Source organism: Salmo salar, chromosome ssa03 (genome assembly GCF_905237065.1).
Source record: "Salmo salar chromosome ssa03, Ssal_v3.1, whole genome shotgun sequence".
Lineage (NCBI taxonomy): Eukaryota > Metazoa > Chordata > Actinopteri > Salmoniformes > Salmonidae > Salmo > Salmo salar.
In genome coordinates, this window is record NC_059444.1 from 11,129,504 (window position 1) to 11,152,913 (window position 23,410).

General features: G+C 41.9%; 1 protein-coding gene across 3 annotated transcripts in view; it reads left to right on the plus strand.

Annotated features, from left to right (window-relative positions):
- Positions 1–23,410, plus strand: part of LOC106598404 (low-density lipoprotein receptor-related protein 8) — a 238,186-nt gene that overhangs the window by 56,892 nt on the left and 157,884 nt on the right. For all 3 annotated transcript variants that reach the window (XM_014189447.2, XM_045714492.1, XM_014189454.2), the window contains exon 3: positions 21,393–21,515. In XM_014189447.2, the coding sequence (XP_014044922.1) occupies positions 21,393–21,515 (123 nt within the window). The remainder of the gene's footprint in view (positions 1–21,392; positions 21,516–23,410) is intronic.

Below are 23,410 nucleotides of genomic sequence, written 5' to 3' on the forward strand. Positions count from 1 at the left end.
GACACTACAACACACTACAACACACTACTAGACACTACAACACACTACAACACACTACTAGACACTACACCACACTACTAGACACTACAACACACTACTAGACACTACAACACACTACTAGACACTACAACACACTACTAGACACTACTACTAGACACTACAACACACTACTAGACACTACAACACACTACTAGACACTACAACACACTACTAGACACTACAACACACTACTAGACACTACTACTAGACACTACAACACACTACTAGACACTACAACACACTACTAGACACTACAACACACTACTAGACACTACTAGACACTACAACACACTACTAGACATTACTAGACACTACAACACACCACTAGACACTACAACACACTACTAGACACTACAACACACTACTAGACACTACAACACACTACAACACACTACAACACACTATTAGACACTACAACACACTACTAGACACTACAACACACTACAACACACTATTAGACACTACAACACACTACTAGACACTACAACACACTACTAGACACTACAACACACTACAACACACTATTAGACACTACAACACACTACTAGACACTACAACACACTACTAGACACTACTAGACACTACAACATACTACTAGACACTACAACACACTACTAGACACTACAACACACTACAACACACTACTAGACACTACAACACACTACTAGACACTACTAAACACTACAACACACTACTAGACACTACAACACACTACTAGACACTACAACACACTACTAGACACTACAACACACTACTAGACATTACAACACACTACTAGACACTACTAGACACTACAACACACTACTAGACACTACTAGACACTACAACACACTACTAGACACTACAACACACTACTAGACATTACTAGACACTACAACACACCACTAGACACTACAACACACTACTAGACACTACAACACACTACAACACACTACTAGACAGTACAACACACTACTAGACACTACAACACACTACTAGACACTACAACACACTACTAGACACTACTAGACACTACAACACACTACTAGACACTACTAGACACTACAACACACTACTAGACACTACAACACACTACTAGACACTACACCACACTACAACACACTACTAGACACTACAACACACTACTAGACACTACTAGACACTACAACACACTACTAGACATTACTAGACACTACAACACACCACTAGACACTACAACACACTACTAGACACTACAACACACTACAACACACTACTAGACACTACAACACACTACTAGACACTACAACACACTACTAGACACTACAACACACTACTAGACACTACTAGACACTACAACACACTACTAGACACTACTAGACACTACAACACACTACTAGACACTACAACACACTACTAGACACTACACCACACTACAACACACTACTAGACACTACAACACACTACTAGACACTACTAGACACTACAACACACTACTAGACATTACTAGACACTACAACACACCACTAGACACTACAAGACACTACAACACACTACAACACACTACTAGACACTACAACACACTACTAGACACTACAACACACTACTAGACACTACAACACACTACTAGACACTACAACACACTACAACACACTACTAGACACTACAACACACTACTAGACACTACTAGACACTACAACACACTACTAGACACTACAACACACTACTAGACACTACACCACACTACAACACACTACTAGACACTACACCACACTACAACACACTACTAGACACTACAACACACTACTAGACACTAAAACACACTACTAGACACTACAACACACTACTAGACACTACAACACACTACTAGACACTACTAGACACTACCACACACTACTAGACACTACAACACACTACTAGACACTACAACACACTACACCACACTACACCACACTACAAGACACTACAACACACTACTAGGCACTACTAGACACTACTAGACACTACAACACACTACTAGACACTACTAGACACTACAACACACTACAACACACTACTAGACACTACAACACACTACAACACACTACTAGACACTACAACACACTACACCACACTACAACACACTACAACACACTACTAGACACTACTAGACACTACAACACACTACTAGACACTATTAGACACTACAACACACTACTAGACACTACAACACACTACTAGACACTACAACACACTACAACACACTATTAGACACTACAACACACTACTAGACACTACAACACACTACTAGACACTACAACACACTACAACACACTATTAGACACTACAACACACTACAACACACTACTAGACACTACAACACACTACTAGACACTACACCACACTACAACACACTACTAGACACTACAACACACTACTAGACACTACAACACACTACTAGACACTACAACACACTACAACACACTACTAGACACTACTAGACACTACAACACACTACTAGACACTACAACACACTACTAGACACTACAACACACTACTAGACACTATAACACACTACAACACACTATTAGACACTACAACACACTACTAGACACTACTAGACACTACCACACACTACTAGACACTACAACACACTACAACACACTACTAGACACTACAACACACTACAACACACTACAAGACACTACAACACACTACTAGACACTACTAGACACTACAACACACTACAACACACTACTATTTACTACAACACACTACTAGACACTACAACACACTACTAGACACTACAACACACTACTAGACACTACAACACACTACTAGACACTACTAGACACTACAACACACTACTAGACACTACTACTAGACACTACAACACACTACTAGACACTACAACACACTACTAGACACTACAACACACTACTAGACACTACAACACACTACTAGACACTACTACTAGACACTACAACACACTACTAGACACTACAACACACTACTAGACACTACAACACACTACTAGACACTACTAGACACTACAACACACTACTAGACACTACCACAAACTACTAGACACTACAACACACTACTAGACACTACAACACACTACTAGACACTACTAGACACTACAACACACTACTAGACATTACTAGACACTACAACACACCACTAGACACTACAACACACTACTAGACACTACAACACACTACACCACACTACAACACACTACAACACACTACTAGACACTACTAGACACTACTAGACACTACAACACACTACTAGACACTATTAGACACTACAACACACTACTAGACACTACAACACACTACTAGACACTACAACACACTACAACACACTATTAGACACTACAACACACTACTAGACACTACAACACACTACTAGACACTACAACACACTACAACACACTATTAGACACTACAACACACTACTAGACACTACAACACACTACTAGACACTACAACACACTACTAGACACTACAACACACTACAACACACTACTAGACACTACTAGACACTACAACACACTACTAGACACTACAACACACTACTAGACACTACAACACACTACTAGACACTATAACACACTACAACACACTACTAGACACTACTAGACACTACCACACACTACTAGACACTACAACACACTACAACATACTACTAGACACTACAACACACTACTAGACACTACAACACACTACAACACACTACTAGACACTACAACACACTACAACACACTACTAGACACTACAACACACTACTAGACACTACTAGACACTACAACACACTACAACACACTACTAGACACTACAACACACTACAACACACTACTAGACACTACAACACACTACTAGACACTACAACACACTACTAGACACTACAACACACTACTAGACACTACAACACACTACTAGACACTACTACTAGACACTACAACACACTACTAGACACTACTAGACACTACAACACACTACTAGACATTACTAGACACTACAACACACTACAACACACTACTAGACATTACTAGACACTACAACACACTACTAGACACTACTAGATACTACTAGACACTACAACACCCTACTAGACACTACTAGACACTACAACACACTACAACACACTACAACACACTACTAGACACTACAACACACTACTAGACACTACAACACACTACTAGACACTACAACACACTACTAGACACTACTAGACACTACAACACAGTACTAGACACTACTAGACTCTACAACACACTACAACACACTGCTAGACACTACAACACACTACTAGACACTACAACACACTACTAGACACTACAACACACTACTAGACAGTACTAGACACTACAACTCACTACTAGACACTACAACACACTACAACACAATACAACACACTATTAGACACTACAACACACTACTAGACACTACAACACACTACTAGACATTACTAGACACTACAACACACTGCTAGACACTACTAGACACTACAACACACTACTAGACATTACTAGACACTACAACACACTACTAGACATTACTAGACACTACAACACACTACTAGACACTACAACACACTATTAGACACTACAACACACTACTAGACACTACAACACACTACTAGATATTACTAGACACTACAACACACTACTAGACACTACTAGACACTACAACACACTACAACACACTACTAGACACTACAACACACTACTAGACACTACAACACACTACTAGACACTACTAGACACTACTAGACACCATAACACACTACTAGACACTACAACACACTACAACACACTACAACACACTACTAGACACTACAACACACTACTAGACACTACAACACACTACTAGACACTACTAGACACTACAACACACTACTAGACACTACAACACACTACAACACACTACTAGAAACTACTAGACACTACAACACACTACTAGACACTACAACACACTACTAGACACTACAACACACTACTAGACACTACTAGACACTACAACACACTACAACACACTACTAGACACTACAACACACTACTAGACACTACAACATACTACTAGACACTACTAGACACTACAACACACTACTAGACACTACACCACACTACTAGACACTACAACACACTACTAGACACTACAACACACTACTTGACACTACAACACACTACTAGACACTACAACACACTACTAGACACTACTAGACACTACAACACACTACAACACACTACTAGACACTACAACACACTACTAGACACTACAACATACTACTAGACACTACTAGACACTACAACACACTACTAGACACTACACCACACTACTAGACACTACAACACACTACTAGACACTACAACACACTACTAGACACTACAACACACTACAACACACTACTAGACACTACAACACACTACTAGACACTACTAGACACTACAACACACTACTAGACACTACAACACACTACTAGACACTACACCACACTACAACACACTACTAGACACTACACCACACTACAACACACTACTAGACACTACAACACACTACTAGACACTAAAACACACTACTAGACACTACAACACACTACTAGACACTACAACACACTACTAGACATTACTAGACACTACAACACACTGCTAGACACTACTAGACACTACAACACACTACTAGACATTACTAGACACTACAACACACTACTAGACATTACTAGACACTACAACACACTACTAGACACTACAACACACTATTAGACACTACAACACACTACTAGACACTACAACACACTACTAGATATTACTAGACACTACAACACACTACTAGACACTACTAGACACTACAACACACTACAACACACTACTAGACACTACAACACACTACTAGACACTACTAGACACTACTAGACACCATAACACACTACTAGACACTACAACACACTACAACACACTACAACACACTACTAGACACTACAACACACTACTAGACACTACAACACACTACTAGACACTACTAGACACTACAACACACTACTAGACACTACAACACACTACAACACACTACTAGAAACTACTAGACACTACAACACACTACTAGACACTACAACACACTACTAGACACTACAACACACTACTAGACACTACTAGACACTACAACACACTACAACACACTACTAGACACTACAACACACTACTAGACACTACAACATACTACTAGACACTACTAGACACTACAACACACTACTAGACACTACACCACACTACTAGACACTACAACACACTACTAGACACTACAACACACTACTAGACACTACAACACACTACAACACACTACTAGACACTACAACACACTACTAGACACTACTAGACACTACAACACACTACTAGACACTACAACACACTACTAGACACTACACCACACTACAACACACTACTAGACACTACACCACACTACAACACACTACTAGACACTACAACACACTACTAGACACTAAAACACACTACTAGACACTACAACACACTACTAGACACTACAACACACTACTAGACACTACTAGACACTACCACACACTACTAGACACTACAACACACTACTAGACACTACAACACACTACACCACACTACACCACACTACAAGACACTACAACACACTACTAGGCACTACTAGACACTACTAGACACTACAACACACTACTAGACACTACTAGACACTACAACACACTACAACACACTACAACACACTACTAGACACTACAACACACTACAACACACTACTAGACACTACAACACACTACACCACACTACAACACACTACAACACACTACTAGACACTACTAGACACTACAACACACTACTAGACACTATTAGACACTACAACACACTACTAGACACTACAACACACTACTAGACACTACAACACACTACAACACACTATTAGACACTACAACACACTACTAGACACTACAACACACTACTAGACACTACAACACACTACAACACACTACTAGACACTACAACACACTACAACACACTACTAGACACTACAACACACTACTAGACACTACACCACACTACAACACACTACTAGACACTACAACACACTACTAGACACTACAACACACTACTAGACACTACAACACACTACAACACACTACTAGACACTACTAGACACTACAACACACTACTAGACACTACAACACACTACTAGACACTACAACACACTACTAGACACTATAACACACTACAACACACTATTAGACACTACAACACACTACTAGACACTACTAGACACTACCACACACTACTAGACACTACAACACACTACAACACACTACTAGACACTACAACACACTACAACACACTACAAGACACTACAACACACTACTAGACACTACAACACACTACAACACACTACAACACACTACAACACACTACTATTTACTACAACACACTACTAGACACTACAACACACTACTAGACACTACAACACACTACTAGACACTACAACACACTACTAGACACTACTAGACACTACAACACACTACTAGACACTACTACTAGACACTACAACACACTACTAGACACTACAACACACTACTAGACACTACAACACACTACTAGACACTACAACACACTACTAGACACTACTACTAGACACTACAACACACTACTAGACACTACAACACACTACTAGACACTACAACACACTACTAGACACTACTAGACACTACAACACACTACTAGACACTACCACAAACTACTAGACACTACAACACACTACTAGACACTACAACACACTACTAGACACTACTAGACACTACAACACACTACTAGACATTACTAGACACTACAACACACCACTAGACACTACAACACACTACTAGACACTACAACACACTACACCACACTACAACACACTACAACACACTACTAGACACTACTAGACACTACTAGACACTACAACACACTACTAGACACTATTAGACACTACAACACACTACTAGACACTACAACACACTACTAGACACTACAACACACTACAACACACTATTAGACACTACAACACACTACTAGACACTACAACACACTACTAGACACTACAACACACTACAACACACTATTAGACACTACAACACACTACTAGACACTACAACACACTACTAGACACTACAACACACTACTAGACACTACAACACACTACTAGACACTACACCACACTACAACACACTACTAGACACTACAACACACTACTAGACACTACAACACACTACTAGACACTACAACACACTACAACACACTACTAGACACTACTAGACACTACAACACACTACTAGACACTACAACACACTACTAGACACTACAACACACTACTAGACACTATAACACACTACAACACACTATTAGACACTACAACACACTACTAGACACTACTAGACACTACCACACACTACTAGACACTACAACACACTACAACACACTACTAGACACTACAACACACTACTAGACACTACAACACACTACAACACACTACTAGACACTACAACACACTACAACACACTACTAGACACTACAACACACTACTAGACACTACTAGACACTACAACACACTACAACACACTACTAGACACTACAACACACTACAACACACTACTAGACACTACAACACACTACTAGACACTACAACACACTACTAGACACTACAACACACTACTAGACACTACAACACACTACTAGACACTACTACTAGACACTACAACACACTACTAGACACTACTAGACACTACAACACACTACTAGACATTACTAGACACTACAACACACTACAACACACTACTAGACATTACTAGACACTACAACACACTACTAGACACTACTAGATACTACTAGACACTACAACACCCTACTAGACACTACTAGACACTACAACACACTACAACACACTACAACACACTACTAGACACTACAACACACTACTAGACACTACAACACACTACTAGACACTACAACACACTACTAGACACTACAACACAGTACTAGACACTACTAGACTCTACAACACACTACAACACACTGCTAGACACTACAACACACTACTAGACACTACAACACACTACTAGACACTACAACACACTACTAGACAGTACTAGACACTACAACTCACTACTAGACACTACAACACACTACAACACAATACAACACACTATTAGACACTACAACACACTACTAGACACTACAACACACTACTAGACATTACTAGACACTACAACACACTGCTAGACACTACTAGACACTACAACACACTACTAGACATTACTAGACACTACAACACACTACTAGACATTACTAGACACTACAACACACTACTAGACACTACAACACACTATTAGACACTACAACACACTACTAGACACTACAACACACTACTAGATATTACTAGACACTACAACACACTACTAGACACTACTAGACACTACAACACACTACAACACACTACTAGACACTACAACACACTACTAGACACTACAACACACTACTAGACACTACTAGACACTACTAGACACCATAACACACTACTAGACACTACAACACACTACAACACACTACAACACACTACTAGACACTACAACACACTACTAGACACTACAACACACTACTAGACACTACTAGACACTACAACACACTACTAGACACTACAACACACTACAACACACTACTAGAAACTACTAGACACTACAACACACTACTAGACACTACAACACACTACTAGACACTACAACACACTACTAGACACTACTAGACACTACAACACACTACAACACACTACTAGACACTACAACACACTACTAGACACTACAACATACTACTAGACACTACTAGACACTACAACACACTACTAGACACTACACCACACTACTAGACACTACAACACACTACTAGACACTACAACACACTACTTGACACTACTAGACACTACAACACACTACTAGACACTACAACACACTACTAGACATTACTAGACACTACAACACACTACTAGACACTACAACACACTACTAGACACTACTAGACACTACAACACACTACTAGACACTACAACACACTACTAGACACTACAACACACTACTAGACACTACAACACACTACTAGACATTACTAGACACTACAACACACTACTAGACACTACGACACACTACAACACACTACTAGACATTACTAGAGACTACAACACACTACTAGACACTACAACACACTACAACACACTACAACACACTATTAGACACTACAACACACTACTAGACACTACAACACACTACTAGACATTACTAGACACTACAACACACTACTAGACACTACAACACACTACAACACACTACTAGACACTACAACACACTACTAGACACTACTAGACACTACAACACACTACTAGACACTACAACACACTACTAGACACTACTAGGCACTACTAGACACTACAACACACTACAACACACTACAACACACTATTAGACACTACAACACACTACTAGACACTACAACACACTACTAGACACTACAACACACTACTAGGCACTACTAGACACTACAACACACTACAACACACTACTAGACACTACTAGACACTACAACACACTACTAGACACTACTAGACATTACAACACACTACTAGACACTACTACTAGACACTACAACACACTACAACACACTACAACACACTACTAGACACTACAACACACTACTAGACACTACAATACACTACTAGACACTATTAGACACTACAACACACTACAACACACTACAACACACTACTAGACACTACAACACACTACTAGACACTACAACACACTACTAGACACTATTAGACACTACAACACACTACAACACACTACTAGACACTACAACACACTACTAGACACTATAACACACTACAACACACTACTAGACACTACAACACACTACTAGACACTACAACACACTACAACACACTACTAGACATTACTAGACACTACAACACACTACTAGACACTACTAGACACTACAACACACTACTAGACATTACTAGACACTACAACACACTACAACACACTACAACACACTATTAGACACTACAACACACTACTAGACACTACAACACACTACTAGACATTACTAGACACTACAACACACTACTAGACACTACTAGACACTACTAGACACTACAACACCCTACTAGACACTACTAGACACTACAACACACTACAACACACTACAACACACTACAACACACTACTTGACACTACAACACACTACTAGACACTACAACACACTACTAGACACTACAACACACTACTAGACACTACTAGACACTACAACACACTACTAGACACTACAACACACTACTAGACACTACTAGACACTACTAGACACTATAACAACCTACTAGACACTACAACACACTACAACACACTACAACACACTACTAGACACTACAACACACTACTAGACACTACAACACACTACTAGACACTACTAGACACTAGAACACACTACTAGACACTACTAGACACTACAACACAGTACTAGACACTACAACACACTACTAGACACTACTAGACACTACAACACACTACAACACACTACAACACACTACTAGACACTACAACACACTACAACACACTACTAGACACTACTAGACACTACAACACACTACTAGACACTATTAGACACTACAACACACTACAACACACTACTAGACACTACAACACACTACTAGACACTACAACACACTACTAGACACTACTAGACACTACAATACACTACTAGACACTACACCACACTACTAGACACTACAACACACTACTAGACACTACTAGACACTACAACACACTACAACACACTACTAGACACTACTAGACACTACAACACACTACAACACACTACAACACACTACTAGACACTACAACACACTACTAGACACTACTAGACATTACTAGACACTACAACACACTACAACACACTACTAGACACTACAACACACTACTAGACACTACAACACACTACTAGACATTACTAGACACTACAACACACTACTAGACACTACTAGACACTACAACACCCTACTAGACACTACTAGACACTACAACACACTACTAGACACTACAACACACTACTAGACACTACAACACACTACTAGACACTACAACACACTACTAGACACTACTAGACACTACTGGAACCGTAGACAGCCTGTAAAGGTTTGGATGACGGTGGAATGTGTGTATAGGATATCTTCGTGGCTAGTGAAGTTTAGATGATGACTTGTTTTTTCCCCAACATCACGTTTTTATAATTTGCATAAAGCGATAGGCTATCTCTTCTGATGTCATACTGTCCTTCGGTCCAGGGTGATGAAACGCACATCATTTGGTGGAGTGCAGGGCAGAGAAAGGTCACTATGAAAGAGATCGCTCTCTCTCTCTCTCCGTCTGTCCTTCAGTCCAGGGTGATGAAACGCACATCATTTGGTGGGGTGCAGGGCAGAGAAAGGTCGCTATGAAAGAGATCTCTCTCTCTCTCTCTCCGTCTGTCCTTCAGTCCAGGGTGATCAAACACACATCATTTGGTGGGGTGCAGGGCAGAGAAAGGTCGTCTGAAAGAGATCGAGCCCCCACACTCATAACCACCACGTACCTTTATTAATAAACACAATGTTTCCATCTTCCTCAGGTCATATTGTCCTTCCTCAGCTCTGTGTTGAATAGTAGGATAACTCTCTCTCTGTCTGTCCTTCCTCAGCTCTGTGTTGAATAGTAGGATAACTCTCTCTCTGTCTGTCCTTCCTCAGCTCTGTGTTGAATAGTAGGATAACTCCCTCTCTGTCTGTCCTTCCTCAGCTCTGTGTTGAATAGTAGGATAACTCTCTCTCTGTCTGTCCTTCCTCAGCTCTGTGTTGAATAGTAGGATAACTCTCTCTCTGTCTGTCCTTCCTCAGCTCTGTGTTGAATAGTAGGATAACTCTCTCTCTGTCTGTCCTTCCTCAGCTCTGTGTTGAATAGTAGGATAACTCTCTCTCTGTCTGTCCTTCCTCAGCTCTGTGTTGAATAGTAGGACAACTCTCTCTCTGTCTGTCCTTCCTCAGCTCTGTGTTGAATAGTAGGATAACTCTCTCTCTGTCTGTCCTTCCTCAGCTCTGTGTTGAATAGTAGGATAACTCTCTCTCTGTCTGTCCTTCCTCAGCTCTGTGTTGAATAGTAGGATAACTCTCTCTCTGTCTGTCCTTCCTCAGCTCTGTGTTGAATAGTAGGATAACTCTCTCTCTGTCTGTCCTTCCTCAGCTCTGTGTTGAATAGTAGGATAACTCTCTCTCTGTCTGTCCTTCCTCAGCTCTGTGTTGAATAGTAGGATAACTCTCTCTCTGTCTGTCCTTCCTCAGCTCTGTGTTGAATAGTAGGATAACTCTCTCTCTGTCTGTCCTTCCTCAGCTCTGTGTTGAATAGTAGGATAACTCTCTCTCTGTCTGTCTCTATCTCTGAGTGTCTATATCTCTGTTTTGTCTGTCTAAATCTCTCCCTCCCTCTCTTTCTCTCTCTCTCTCTTTCTCTCTCTACCCATCCCTCTCTCTCTCTACACATCCCTCCCTCCCTCCCTCCCTCCCTCCCTCCCTCCCTCCCTCCCTCCCTCCCTCCCTCCCTCCCTCCCTCCCTCCCTCCCAAACAGATGGCACAAGCTGCCGTTGGTAATTATCGCAGATTGAACCACCATGGTCCCCATAGAATTTGACTGGGAAAGACCCCAGTAGAACTTGACTGGGGAAGACCCCCACAGAATTTGACTGGGGAAGACCCCCACAGAATTTGACTGGGGAAGACCCCCACTGAATTTAACTGCGGAAGACCCCCACAGAATTTAACTGCGGAAGACCCCCACTGAATTTGACTGGGGAAGACCCCCACAGAATTTAACTGCGGAAGACCCCCACAGAATTTGACTGGGGAAGACCCCCGCTGAACTTGACTGGGGAAGACCCCCCCCTGAACTTGACTGGGGAGACACCCATTGAACTTAACTGGGGAAGACCCCCACAGAATTTGACTGGGGAAGACCCCACTAAACTTGACTGGGGAAGACCCCCATTGAACTTGATAGGGGAAGACCCCCACAGAACTTGACTGGGGAAGACCCCCACATAATTTGACTGGGGGAAGACCCCCATTGAACCGAGACTCAACAAGCCATTATTGTCCTTGAAGGGGCAATATATAAGTTAAGTTGAATTAAATTAAATGTAATTTAATTTACTGTAGTAGTGTGTATTCTTGCTGTTCTTTCTCTGTCCTCTCTCTCTCTCTCTACCCCTTTCTTACTCTCTACCCGTCTGTTCTCACTGTTCTTTCTCCATCTTCTCTCTCTCTACCCCTTTCTTTCTCTCCCCCGTCTCTTCTCACTGTTCTTTCTCCATCTTCTCTCTCTCTACCCCTTTCTTTCTCTCCCCCGTCTCTTCTCACTGTTCTTTCTCCTTCTCTCTCTCTACCCCTTTCTTTCTCTCTACCCGTCTCTTCTCACTGTTCTTTCTCCTTCTATCTCTCTCTACCCCTTTCTTTCTCTCTACCCGTCTCTTCTCACTGTTCTTTCTCCATCTTCTCTCTCTCTACCCCTTTCTTTCTCTCTCTACCCGTCTCTTCTCACTGTTCTTTCTCCTTCTATCTCTCTCTACCCCTTTCTTTCTCTCTACCCGTCTCTTCTCACTGTTCTTTCTCCATCTTCTCTCTCTCTACCCCTTTCTTTCTCTCTCTACCCGTCTCTTCTCACTGTTCTTTCTCCTTCTATCTCTCTCTACCCCTTTCTTTCTCTCTACCCGTCTCTTCTCACTGTTCTTTCTCCATCTTCTCTCTCTCTACCCCTTTCTTACTCTCTACCCGTCTCTTCTCACTGTTCTTTCTCCATCTCTCTCTCTCTACCCCTTTCTTTCTCTCCCCCGTCTCTTCTCACTGTTCTTTCTCCATCTTCTCTCTCTCTACCCCTTTCTTACTCTCTCTACCCGTCTCTTCTCACTGTTCTTTCTCCATCTTCTCTCTCTCTACCCCTTTCTTTCTCTCTACCCGTCTCTTCTCACTGTTCTTTCTCCATCTTCTCTCTCTCTACCCCTTTCTTTCTCTCCCCGTCTCTTCTCACTGTTCTTTCTCCTTCTCTCTCTCTACCCCTTTCTTTCTCTCCCCCGTCTCTTCTCACTGTTCTTTCTCCATCTTCTCTCTCTCTACCCCTTTCTTTCTCTCCCCCGTCTCTTCTCACTGTTCTTTCTCCTTCTCTCTCTCTCTACCCCTTTCTTTCTCTCTACCCGTCTCTTCTCACTGTTCTTTCTCCTTCTCTCTCTCTACCCCTTTCTTACTCTCTCTACCCGTCTCTTCTCACTGTTCTTTCTCCATCTTCTCTCTCTCTACCCCTTTCTTTCTCTCTACCCGTCTCTTCTCACTGTTCTTTCTCCTTCTATCTCTCTCTCTACCCCTTTCTTTCTCTCCCCCGTCTCTTCTCACTGTTCTTTCTCCATCTTCTCTCTCTCTACCCCTTTCTTTCTCTCCCCCGTCTCTTCTCACTGTTCTTTCTCCATCTTCTCTCTCTCTACCCCTTTCTTTCTCTCTACCCGTCTCTTCTCACTGTTCTTTCTCCTTCTTCTCTCTCTACCCCTCACGTTCTAATATGAATCATTCCTAAGTGTTTTTGTAAATGTGTATCTTTTGAGAATACTCTAGCGGTGTCGGCTGTGAACACTAATGAGTTGACAAGGCTTTTAAGGAGGTGTTAGTTAAAGTCAATCACACGCGATCATCTGTCCTCAACCCAACCAAACACTGCTTCCTGTGGCTCCTAATGAGAATATAATGGAATGTTCTGGAAAACCAACATGTTCTTAATAGCAGTTAAAGGGATTGTTCAGGAAAACCCACATTTTCTATACTGAACAAGAATAATAATGACAATATTTATGGCCCTGGCGACACTTCTGGGCAAAGGCCTTGCAACTAACAGAGAGAGTGAGAAAGAGAGAGAGAGATTTCTTTGGTCCTAACACTAGGGCTGTGACGATTATGGAATTTTGGGTAAAGATTCATTGTCATGCAAATAACCACTGTTATTGTCATAATTGTCATTTTTGTTGTTAAATGGTTTGTGCTTGTAAGGCATCTTTGAAAATGACCTACAACATACCTGATGAACACAACACAGCTTTGGTTACATCCCTGTCTTAAAGAAATGTGACGACGGCTTGGAACTTTTGGAAACGATGGATCTCCTCCTGACCGTGCTGTTCTGATGGTGAAATGATTACCAACTACCCACTCCATCTGTTCTGATGGTGAAATGATTACCAACTACCCTCTCCATCCGTTCTGATGGTGAAATGATTACCAACTACCCTCTCCATCTGTTCTGATGGTGAAATGATTACCAACTACCCTCTCCATCTGTTCTGATGGTGAAATGATTACCAACTACCCTCTCCATCTGTTCTGATGGTGAAATGATTACCAACTACCCTCTCCATCCGTTCTGATGGTGAAATGATTACCAACTACCCTCTCCATCTGTTCTGATGGTGAAATGATTACCAACTACCCTCTCCATCTGTTCTGATGGTGAAATGATTACCAAATACCCTCTCCATGTGTTCTGATGGTGAAATGATTACCAACTACCCTCTCCATGTGTTCTGATGGTGAAATGATTACCAACTACCCTCTCCATCCGTTCTGATGGTGAAATGATTACCAACTACCCTCTCCATCTGTTCTGATGGTGAAATGATTACCAACTACCCTCTCCATGTGTTCTGATGGTGAAATGATTACCAAATACCCTCTCCATCTGTTCTGATGGTGAAATGATTACCAACTACCCTCTCCATGTGTTCTGATGGTGAAATGATTACCAACTACCCTCTCCATCCGTTCTGATGGTGAAATGATTACCAACTACCCTCTCCATCTGTTCTGATGGTGAAATGATTACCAACTACCCTCTCCATGTGTTCTGATGGTGAAATGATTACCAAATACCCTCTCCATCTGTTCTGATGGTGAAATGATTACCAACTACCCTCTCCATGTGTTCTGATGGTGAAATGATTACCAACTACCCTCTCCATGTGTTCTGATGGTGAAATGATTACCAACTACCCTCTCCATCCGTTCTGATGGTGAAATGATTACCAACTACCCTCTCCATCTGTTCTGATGGTGAAATGATTACCAACTACCCTCTCCATGTGTTCTGATGGTGAAATGATTACCAACTACCCTCTCCATCTGTTCTGATGGTGAAATGATTACCAACTACCCTCTCCATGTGTTCTGATGGTGAAATGATTACCAAATACCCTCTCCATCTGTTCTGATGGTGAAATGATTACCAACTACCCTCTCCATGTGTTCTGATGGTGAAATGATTACCAACTACCCTCTCCATCCGTTCTGATGGTGAAATGATTACCAACTACCCTCTCCATCTGTTCTGATGGTGAAATGATTACCAACTACCCTCTCCATGTGTTCTGATGGTGAAATGATTACCAAATACCCTCTCCATCTGTTCTGATGGTGAAATGATTACCAACTACCCTCTCCATGTGTTCTGATGGTGAAATGATTACCAACTACCCTCTCCATCTGTTCTGATGGTGAAATGATTACCAACTACCCTCTCCATGTGTTCTGATGGTGAAATGATTACCAACTACCCTCTCCATGTGTTCTGATGGTGAAATGATTACCAACTACCCTCTCCATGTGTTCTGATGGTGAAATGATTACCAACTACCCTCTCCATGTGTTCTGATGGTGAAATGATTACCAACTACCCTCTCCATGTGTTCTGATGGTGAAATGATTACCAACTACCCTCTCCATGTGTTCTGATGGTGAAATGATTACCAACTACCCTCTCCATGTGTTCTGATGGTGAAATGATTACCAACTACCCTCTCCATGTGTTCTGATGGTGAAATGATTACCAACTACCCTCTCCATCTGTTCTGATGGTGAAATGATTACCAACTACCCTCTCCATGTGTTCTGATGGTGAAATGATTACCAACTACCCTCTCCATGTGTTCTGATGGTGAAATGATTACCAACTACCCTCTCCATGTAAACATGTACAAGTGCTAGAAGTCTATGCTGTCAGTGTTTCAGTAGATTTTCTACTTCTTTGTTATTCCTAACGCTGTGTGACCGACTTGGGTTCGAACTTTCCTGTGTGCCACTCGATTGTGTTACCCTGTTGAGCTAAAACCTACGCATTAGCTCCAGGGAGATGACCCGTAGTCAGGTCTCAGGCAAGGTTACTCTTAACTACCTCCATTTACCACCAGCCATAAATACGTACAGCAGGCCATCCACCCCTCTCTGTTTTACATGGACGTGAAGATAACAGGGCCTTGTTTGTATTGTGTGCTGAAGCGAGAAGGCCCACCTGAACGCCTTGTTCGTATTGTTGTGTCTCTGCCATTTTGAACATCTTAAGCACCTGCGTTGGGCTGTACTATCAGACAGAGACGGAGAATGAGAGAACGAGAGAGCGAGAGAGCGAGAGAGCGAGAGAACGAGAGAACGAGAGAACGAGAGAGCGAGAGAACGAGAGAACGAGAGAGCGAGAGAACGAGAGAGCGAGAGAACGAGAGAGCGAGAGTCAGCCGTCTCTGTACATACCAGGGCCCCTCAGCTCCAACTTTACAACTTTGGAGAGAAAAAACAACAACCTCATCATCTGTTGTAACCAGAAAGCCAAACTGAAAGCCTCTGAGTGGTTGATTGTATTAGACTAACTGCACTGCCAGTCCCATGGTTGTTGTGGTAATGGTCCAGGGAAATGGAATGGCTCTGTCCTCTGTGTTGGGGTAATGGTCCAGGGAAATGGAATGGCTCTGACCTCTGTGTTGGGGTAATGGTCCAGGGAAATGGAATGGCTCTGTGTTGGTGTAATGGTCCAGGGAAATGGAATGGCTCTGTGTTGGTGTAATGGTCCAGGGAAATGGAATGGCTCTGTGTTGGGGTAATGGTCCAGGGAAATGGAATGGCTCTGACCTCTGTGTTGGGGTAATGGTCCAGGGAAATGGAATGGCTCTGACCTCTGTGTTGGGGTAATGATCCAGGGAAATGGAATGGCTCTGACCTCTGTGTTGGGGTAATGGTCCAGGGAAATGGAATGGCTCTGTGTTGGGGTAATGGTCCAGGGAAATGGAATGGCTCTGTCCTCTGTGTTGGGGTAATGGTCCAGGGAAATGGAATGGCTCTGACCTCTGTGTTGGCTGTGTTTGTGTTTTAATGTGTGTGCTGTGGGGAAAGCTGGGTCAGCTCCAGACCTGGGTTCAAATACTACTGTAAATTCTTTCAAATACTTAAACCAGTGGTGGCTGGTGGCACTTTAAATGGGAAGGACAGGCTCACAGTAATGCCTGGAACGGAACTAACGGAATGGTCTCAAAATCAAACACCTGGTTTCCATGTATTTCATAATATTCTGTTCATTCCATTCATTATTATTATGAGCCGTCCTCAGGATAGTCCTGAATGAATCGTAAATAATGATGAGTGAGAAGGTTACAGACACACAAATATCAAAGCCCCGTGCTGACAAGGTCAAAATCTGTTGTTCTGTCCCTGAGCAATTCAATTAACCCACTGTTCTCCTGGTGCCAAAGACATGGATGTTGATTAATGCAGCCCTATGCACCTCTCTGATTCAGAGGAGTTGGGTTAAATGTGGAAGATACATTTCAGTTGTACAACTGACTAGGTATCCCCCTTTCCTTTCCCAAGATGTGCTAACCTCTCACCATTACCCATATCATACCCCCAAGACATGCTAACCTCTCACCAATACCCATATCATGCCCCCAAGACATGCTAACCTCTCACCATTACCCATATCATACCCCCAAGACATGCTAACCTCTCACCATTACCCATATCATACCCCCAAGACATGCTAACCTCTCACCATTACCCATATCATACCCCCAAGACATGCTAACCTCTCACCATCTTGCTCCTACTCAACGTGATCAAGACAAAGGAGATGATTGTGGACGACAGGAAAAGGAGTATCGAGCACGCCCCATTCTCATCAACGGGGCTGCAGTGGAGCAGGTTGAGAGCTTCAAGTTCCTAAACAGCTTCTACCCCCAAGCCATAAGACTCCTTAACAGCTAATCAAATGGCTACCCAGACTATTTGCATTGCCCCCCCCTCCCCCCTCTGGAACTCTGCTGCTACTCTCAGTTATTATCTATACATAGTCACTTTAATAACTCAACCTCAATTACCTCGACACCGGTGAACCCGCACGTTGACTCTGTACCGGTACCCCCTGTATATAGCCCCGCTATTGTTATTTTACTGCTGCTCTTTAATTATTTGTTATTCTTATCTCTTACTTTTTTGGGGGTATTTTTCTTAAAACTCCGTTGTTGGTTAAGGGCTTGTAAGTAAGAATTTCACTGTAAGGTTGTATTCAGCGCATTTGACGCTTTGATTTGAATCGCGTGAATGCCCGGCTGTCCCATCTTCAGTTCGTATCACACAATAAAAGTTCTTTATCCATAACTGTTGCTGACATGGTTATATGGTCATTTTACCAGCCCTAGCTTTGATTACTGCATACTGTGACTAATTAATGAGGTGAATTGTAGATGAAACTCCTGTTTTTATCTCTTTCTCCCGCTCTCTTGTTTTTTCTCTACCTCTTTAACTCTTTCTTTCTCTGTCCTTCTCACGATCTCTCTCTCTCTCTCTCTCTCTCCTTCTCACCATCTCTCTCTCTCTCTCTCTCTCTCTCTCTCTCCTTCTCACCATCTCTCTCCTTCTCACCATCTCTCTCTCTCTCTCTCTCTCTCTCCTTCTCACCATCTCTCTCCTTCTCATCATCTCTCTCTCTCTCTCTCTCTCCTCACCATCTCTCTCTCTCTCTTTCTCTCTCTCTCCTTCTCACCATCTCTCTCTCTCTCTCTCTCTCTCTCTCTCCTTCTCACCATCTCTCTCCTTCTCACCATCTCTCTCTCTCTTTCTCTCTCTCTCTCTCCTTCTCACCATCTCTCTCCTTCTCACCATCTCTCTCTCTCTCTCCTTCTCATCATCTCTCTCTCTCTCTCTCTCCTTCTCATCATCTCTCTCTCTCTCTCTCTCTCTCTCTCTCTCTCCTTCTCACCATCTTGCTCCTACTCACCATCTCTCTCTCTCTCACATCTCTCTCTTTCCTTCTCTCTCCTTCTCACCATCACTCTCCTTCTCACCATCTCTCTCTCTCTCTCTCTCAAAATCACTCTCTTTCCTTCTCTCGCTCTCTCTCTCCTTCTCACCATCTCTCTCCTTCTCACCTTCCTACTCTTCTCTCTCTCTTTCCATCCTTCTCACCATCCATCTCTCTCGCTAAGCAGCCAGGAAGACGTGTGCCCCGGCAGAGTTTGCCTGTGCCAACGGCCAGTGTGTACCAGGCCGCTGGCGCTGTGATGGGGAACCAGAGTGTCCCGACGGCTCGGATGAGGCAGACGCCACCTGCAGTAAGTCAGAGCTCCAGTGGTTTCCCAGTTGAAGTACACCTTAGCCAAATACATTTAAACTCAGTTTTTCACAATTCCTGACAATTAATCCTAGTAAAAATTCCCTGTCTTAGGTCAGTTAGGATCACCACTTTATTAGAAGAATATGAAATGTCAGAATAATAATAGAGAGAATGATTTATTTCAGCTTTTTTTTCTTTCATTACATTCCCAGTGGGTCAGAAGTTTACATACACTCAATTAGTATTTGGTAGCATTGCCTTTGAATTGTTTAACTTGGGTCAAATGTTTCGGGTAGCCTTCCACAAGCTTCCCACAATAAGTGGGGTGAATTTTGGCCCATTCCTCCTGACAGAGCTGGTGTAACTGAGCCAGGTTTGTAGGCCTCCTCGCACACACTTTTTCAGTTCTGCACACAGATTTTCTATAGGATTGAGGTTAGGGCTTTGTGATGGCCACTCCAATACCTTGACTTTGTTGTCCGTAACCTCTTGGGGCTAGGTGGGACGCTAGCGTGCCACCTGTGGTGCACTCCATCAACAGCAGGTGCATTTCAAGAGCGGCAAATTTGAATCCAAATAAATGTCAAAATTCAAATTTTTCAAAAATACAACTATGTTACACCATTTGAAAGATAAACATCTCCTTAATCTAACCACGTTTTACGATTTCAAAAAGGTTTTACGGCGAAAGCATAAATTTAGAGTATGTTAGGACAGTACATTTACAAGAGTTGTGTGTAATGTTTTGTCAAGTCAAAGACAGGGTCACCAAAACCATAAAACCAGCTAAAATGATACACTAACCTTTTACAATCTCCATCAGATGACACTCCTAGGACATTATGTTAGACAATGCATGCATTTTTAGTTCTATCAAGTTCATATTTATATACAAAAACAGCGTTTTACTATGGCATTGATGTTGAGGAAATCGTTTCCCTCCAATAACCGGCAGTCAAGTCAGCGTCACAAATTAAATAATTAAAATTAGAAAACATTGGTAAAATATTATATTGTCATTTAAAGAATTATAGATTTACATCTTTTGAACATAATCAACTTGCCAGATTTAAAAATAACCTTACTGGGAAATCACACTTGGCAATAATCTGAGCACTGTGCCCAGAAAAATACGCGTTGCGATACAGACTAGACGTCATGTTGGGGAGATCTAAAATCGAAAATACTATGTAAATAATCCATTACCTTTGATTCTCTTCATCAGATGTCACTTCCAGGTATCACAGGTCCATAACGAATGTAGTTTTGTTCAAAAAAGCTCATCATTTATGTCCAAAAATCTCCGTCTCGTTAGCACATGATGTAAGCCAGCCGGACTTCTCGTCATGAACGAGGGGAAAAAATATATTTCCGTTCGTTCAAACATGTCAAACGTTGTATAGCATAAATCATTAGGGCCTTTTTTAACCAGAACATGAATAATATTCAAGGTGGACGAATGCATAGCCTTTTATAACGTATTGGAACGAGGGTACCCAACATGAAGTAGCGCGCCAGGTGTCTAATGGGACATCACCGTTCCATGGCTCTTGTTCGGTCAGATCTCCCTCCAGAAGACTCAAAACACTTTGTAAAGGCTGGTGACATCTAGTGGAAGCAATAGGAAGTGCCAAAATATTCCTAAACCCCTGTGTTTTTCAATGGGATAGGTTTAAAGTCAATACAACACATCAGGTATCCACTTCCTGTCAGAAAATGTCTCAGGGTTTTGCCTGCCAAATGAGTTCTGTTATACTCACAGACACCATTCAAACAGTTTTGGAAACTTTAGAGTGTTTTCTATCCATATATAATAAGTATATGCATATTCTAGTTACTGGGTAGGATTAGTAACCAGATTAAATCGGGTACATTTTTTTTATCCAGACGTGC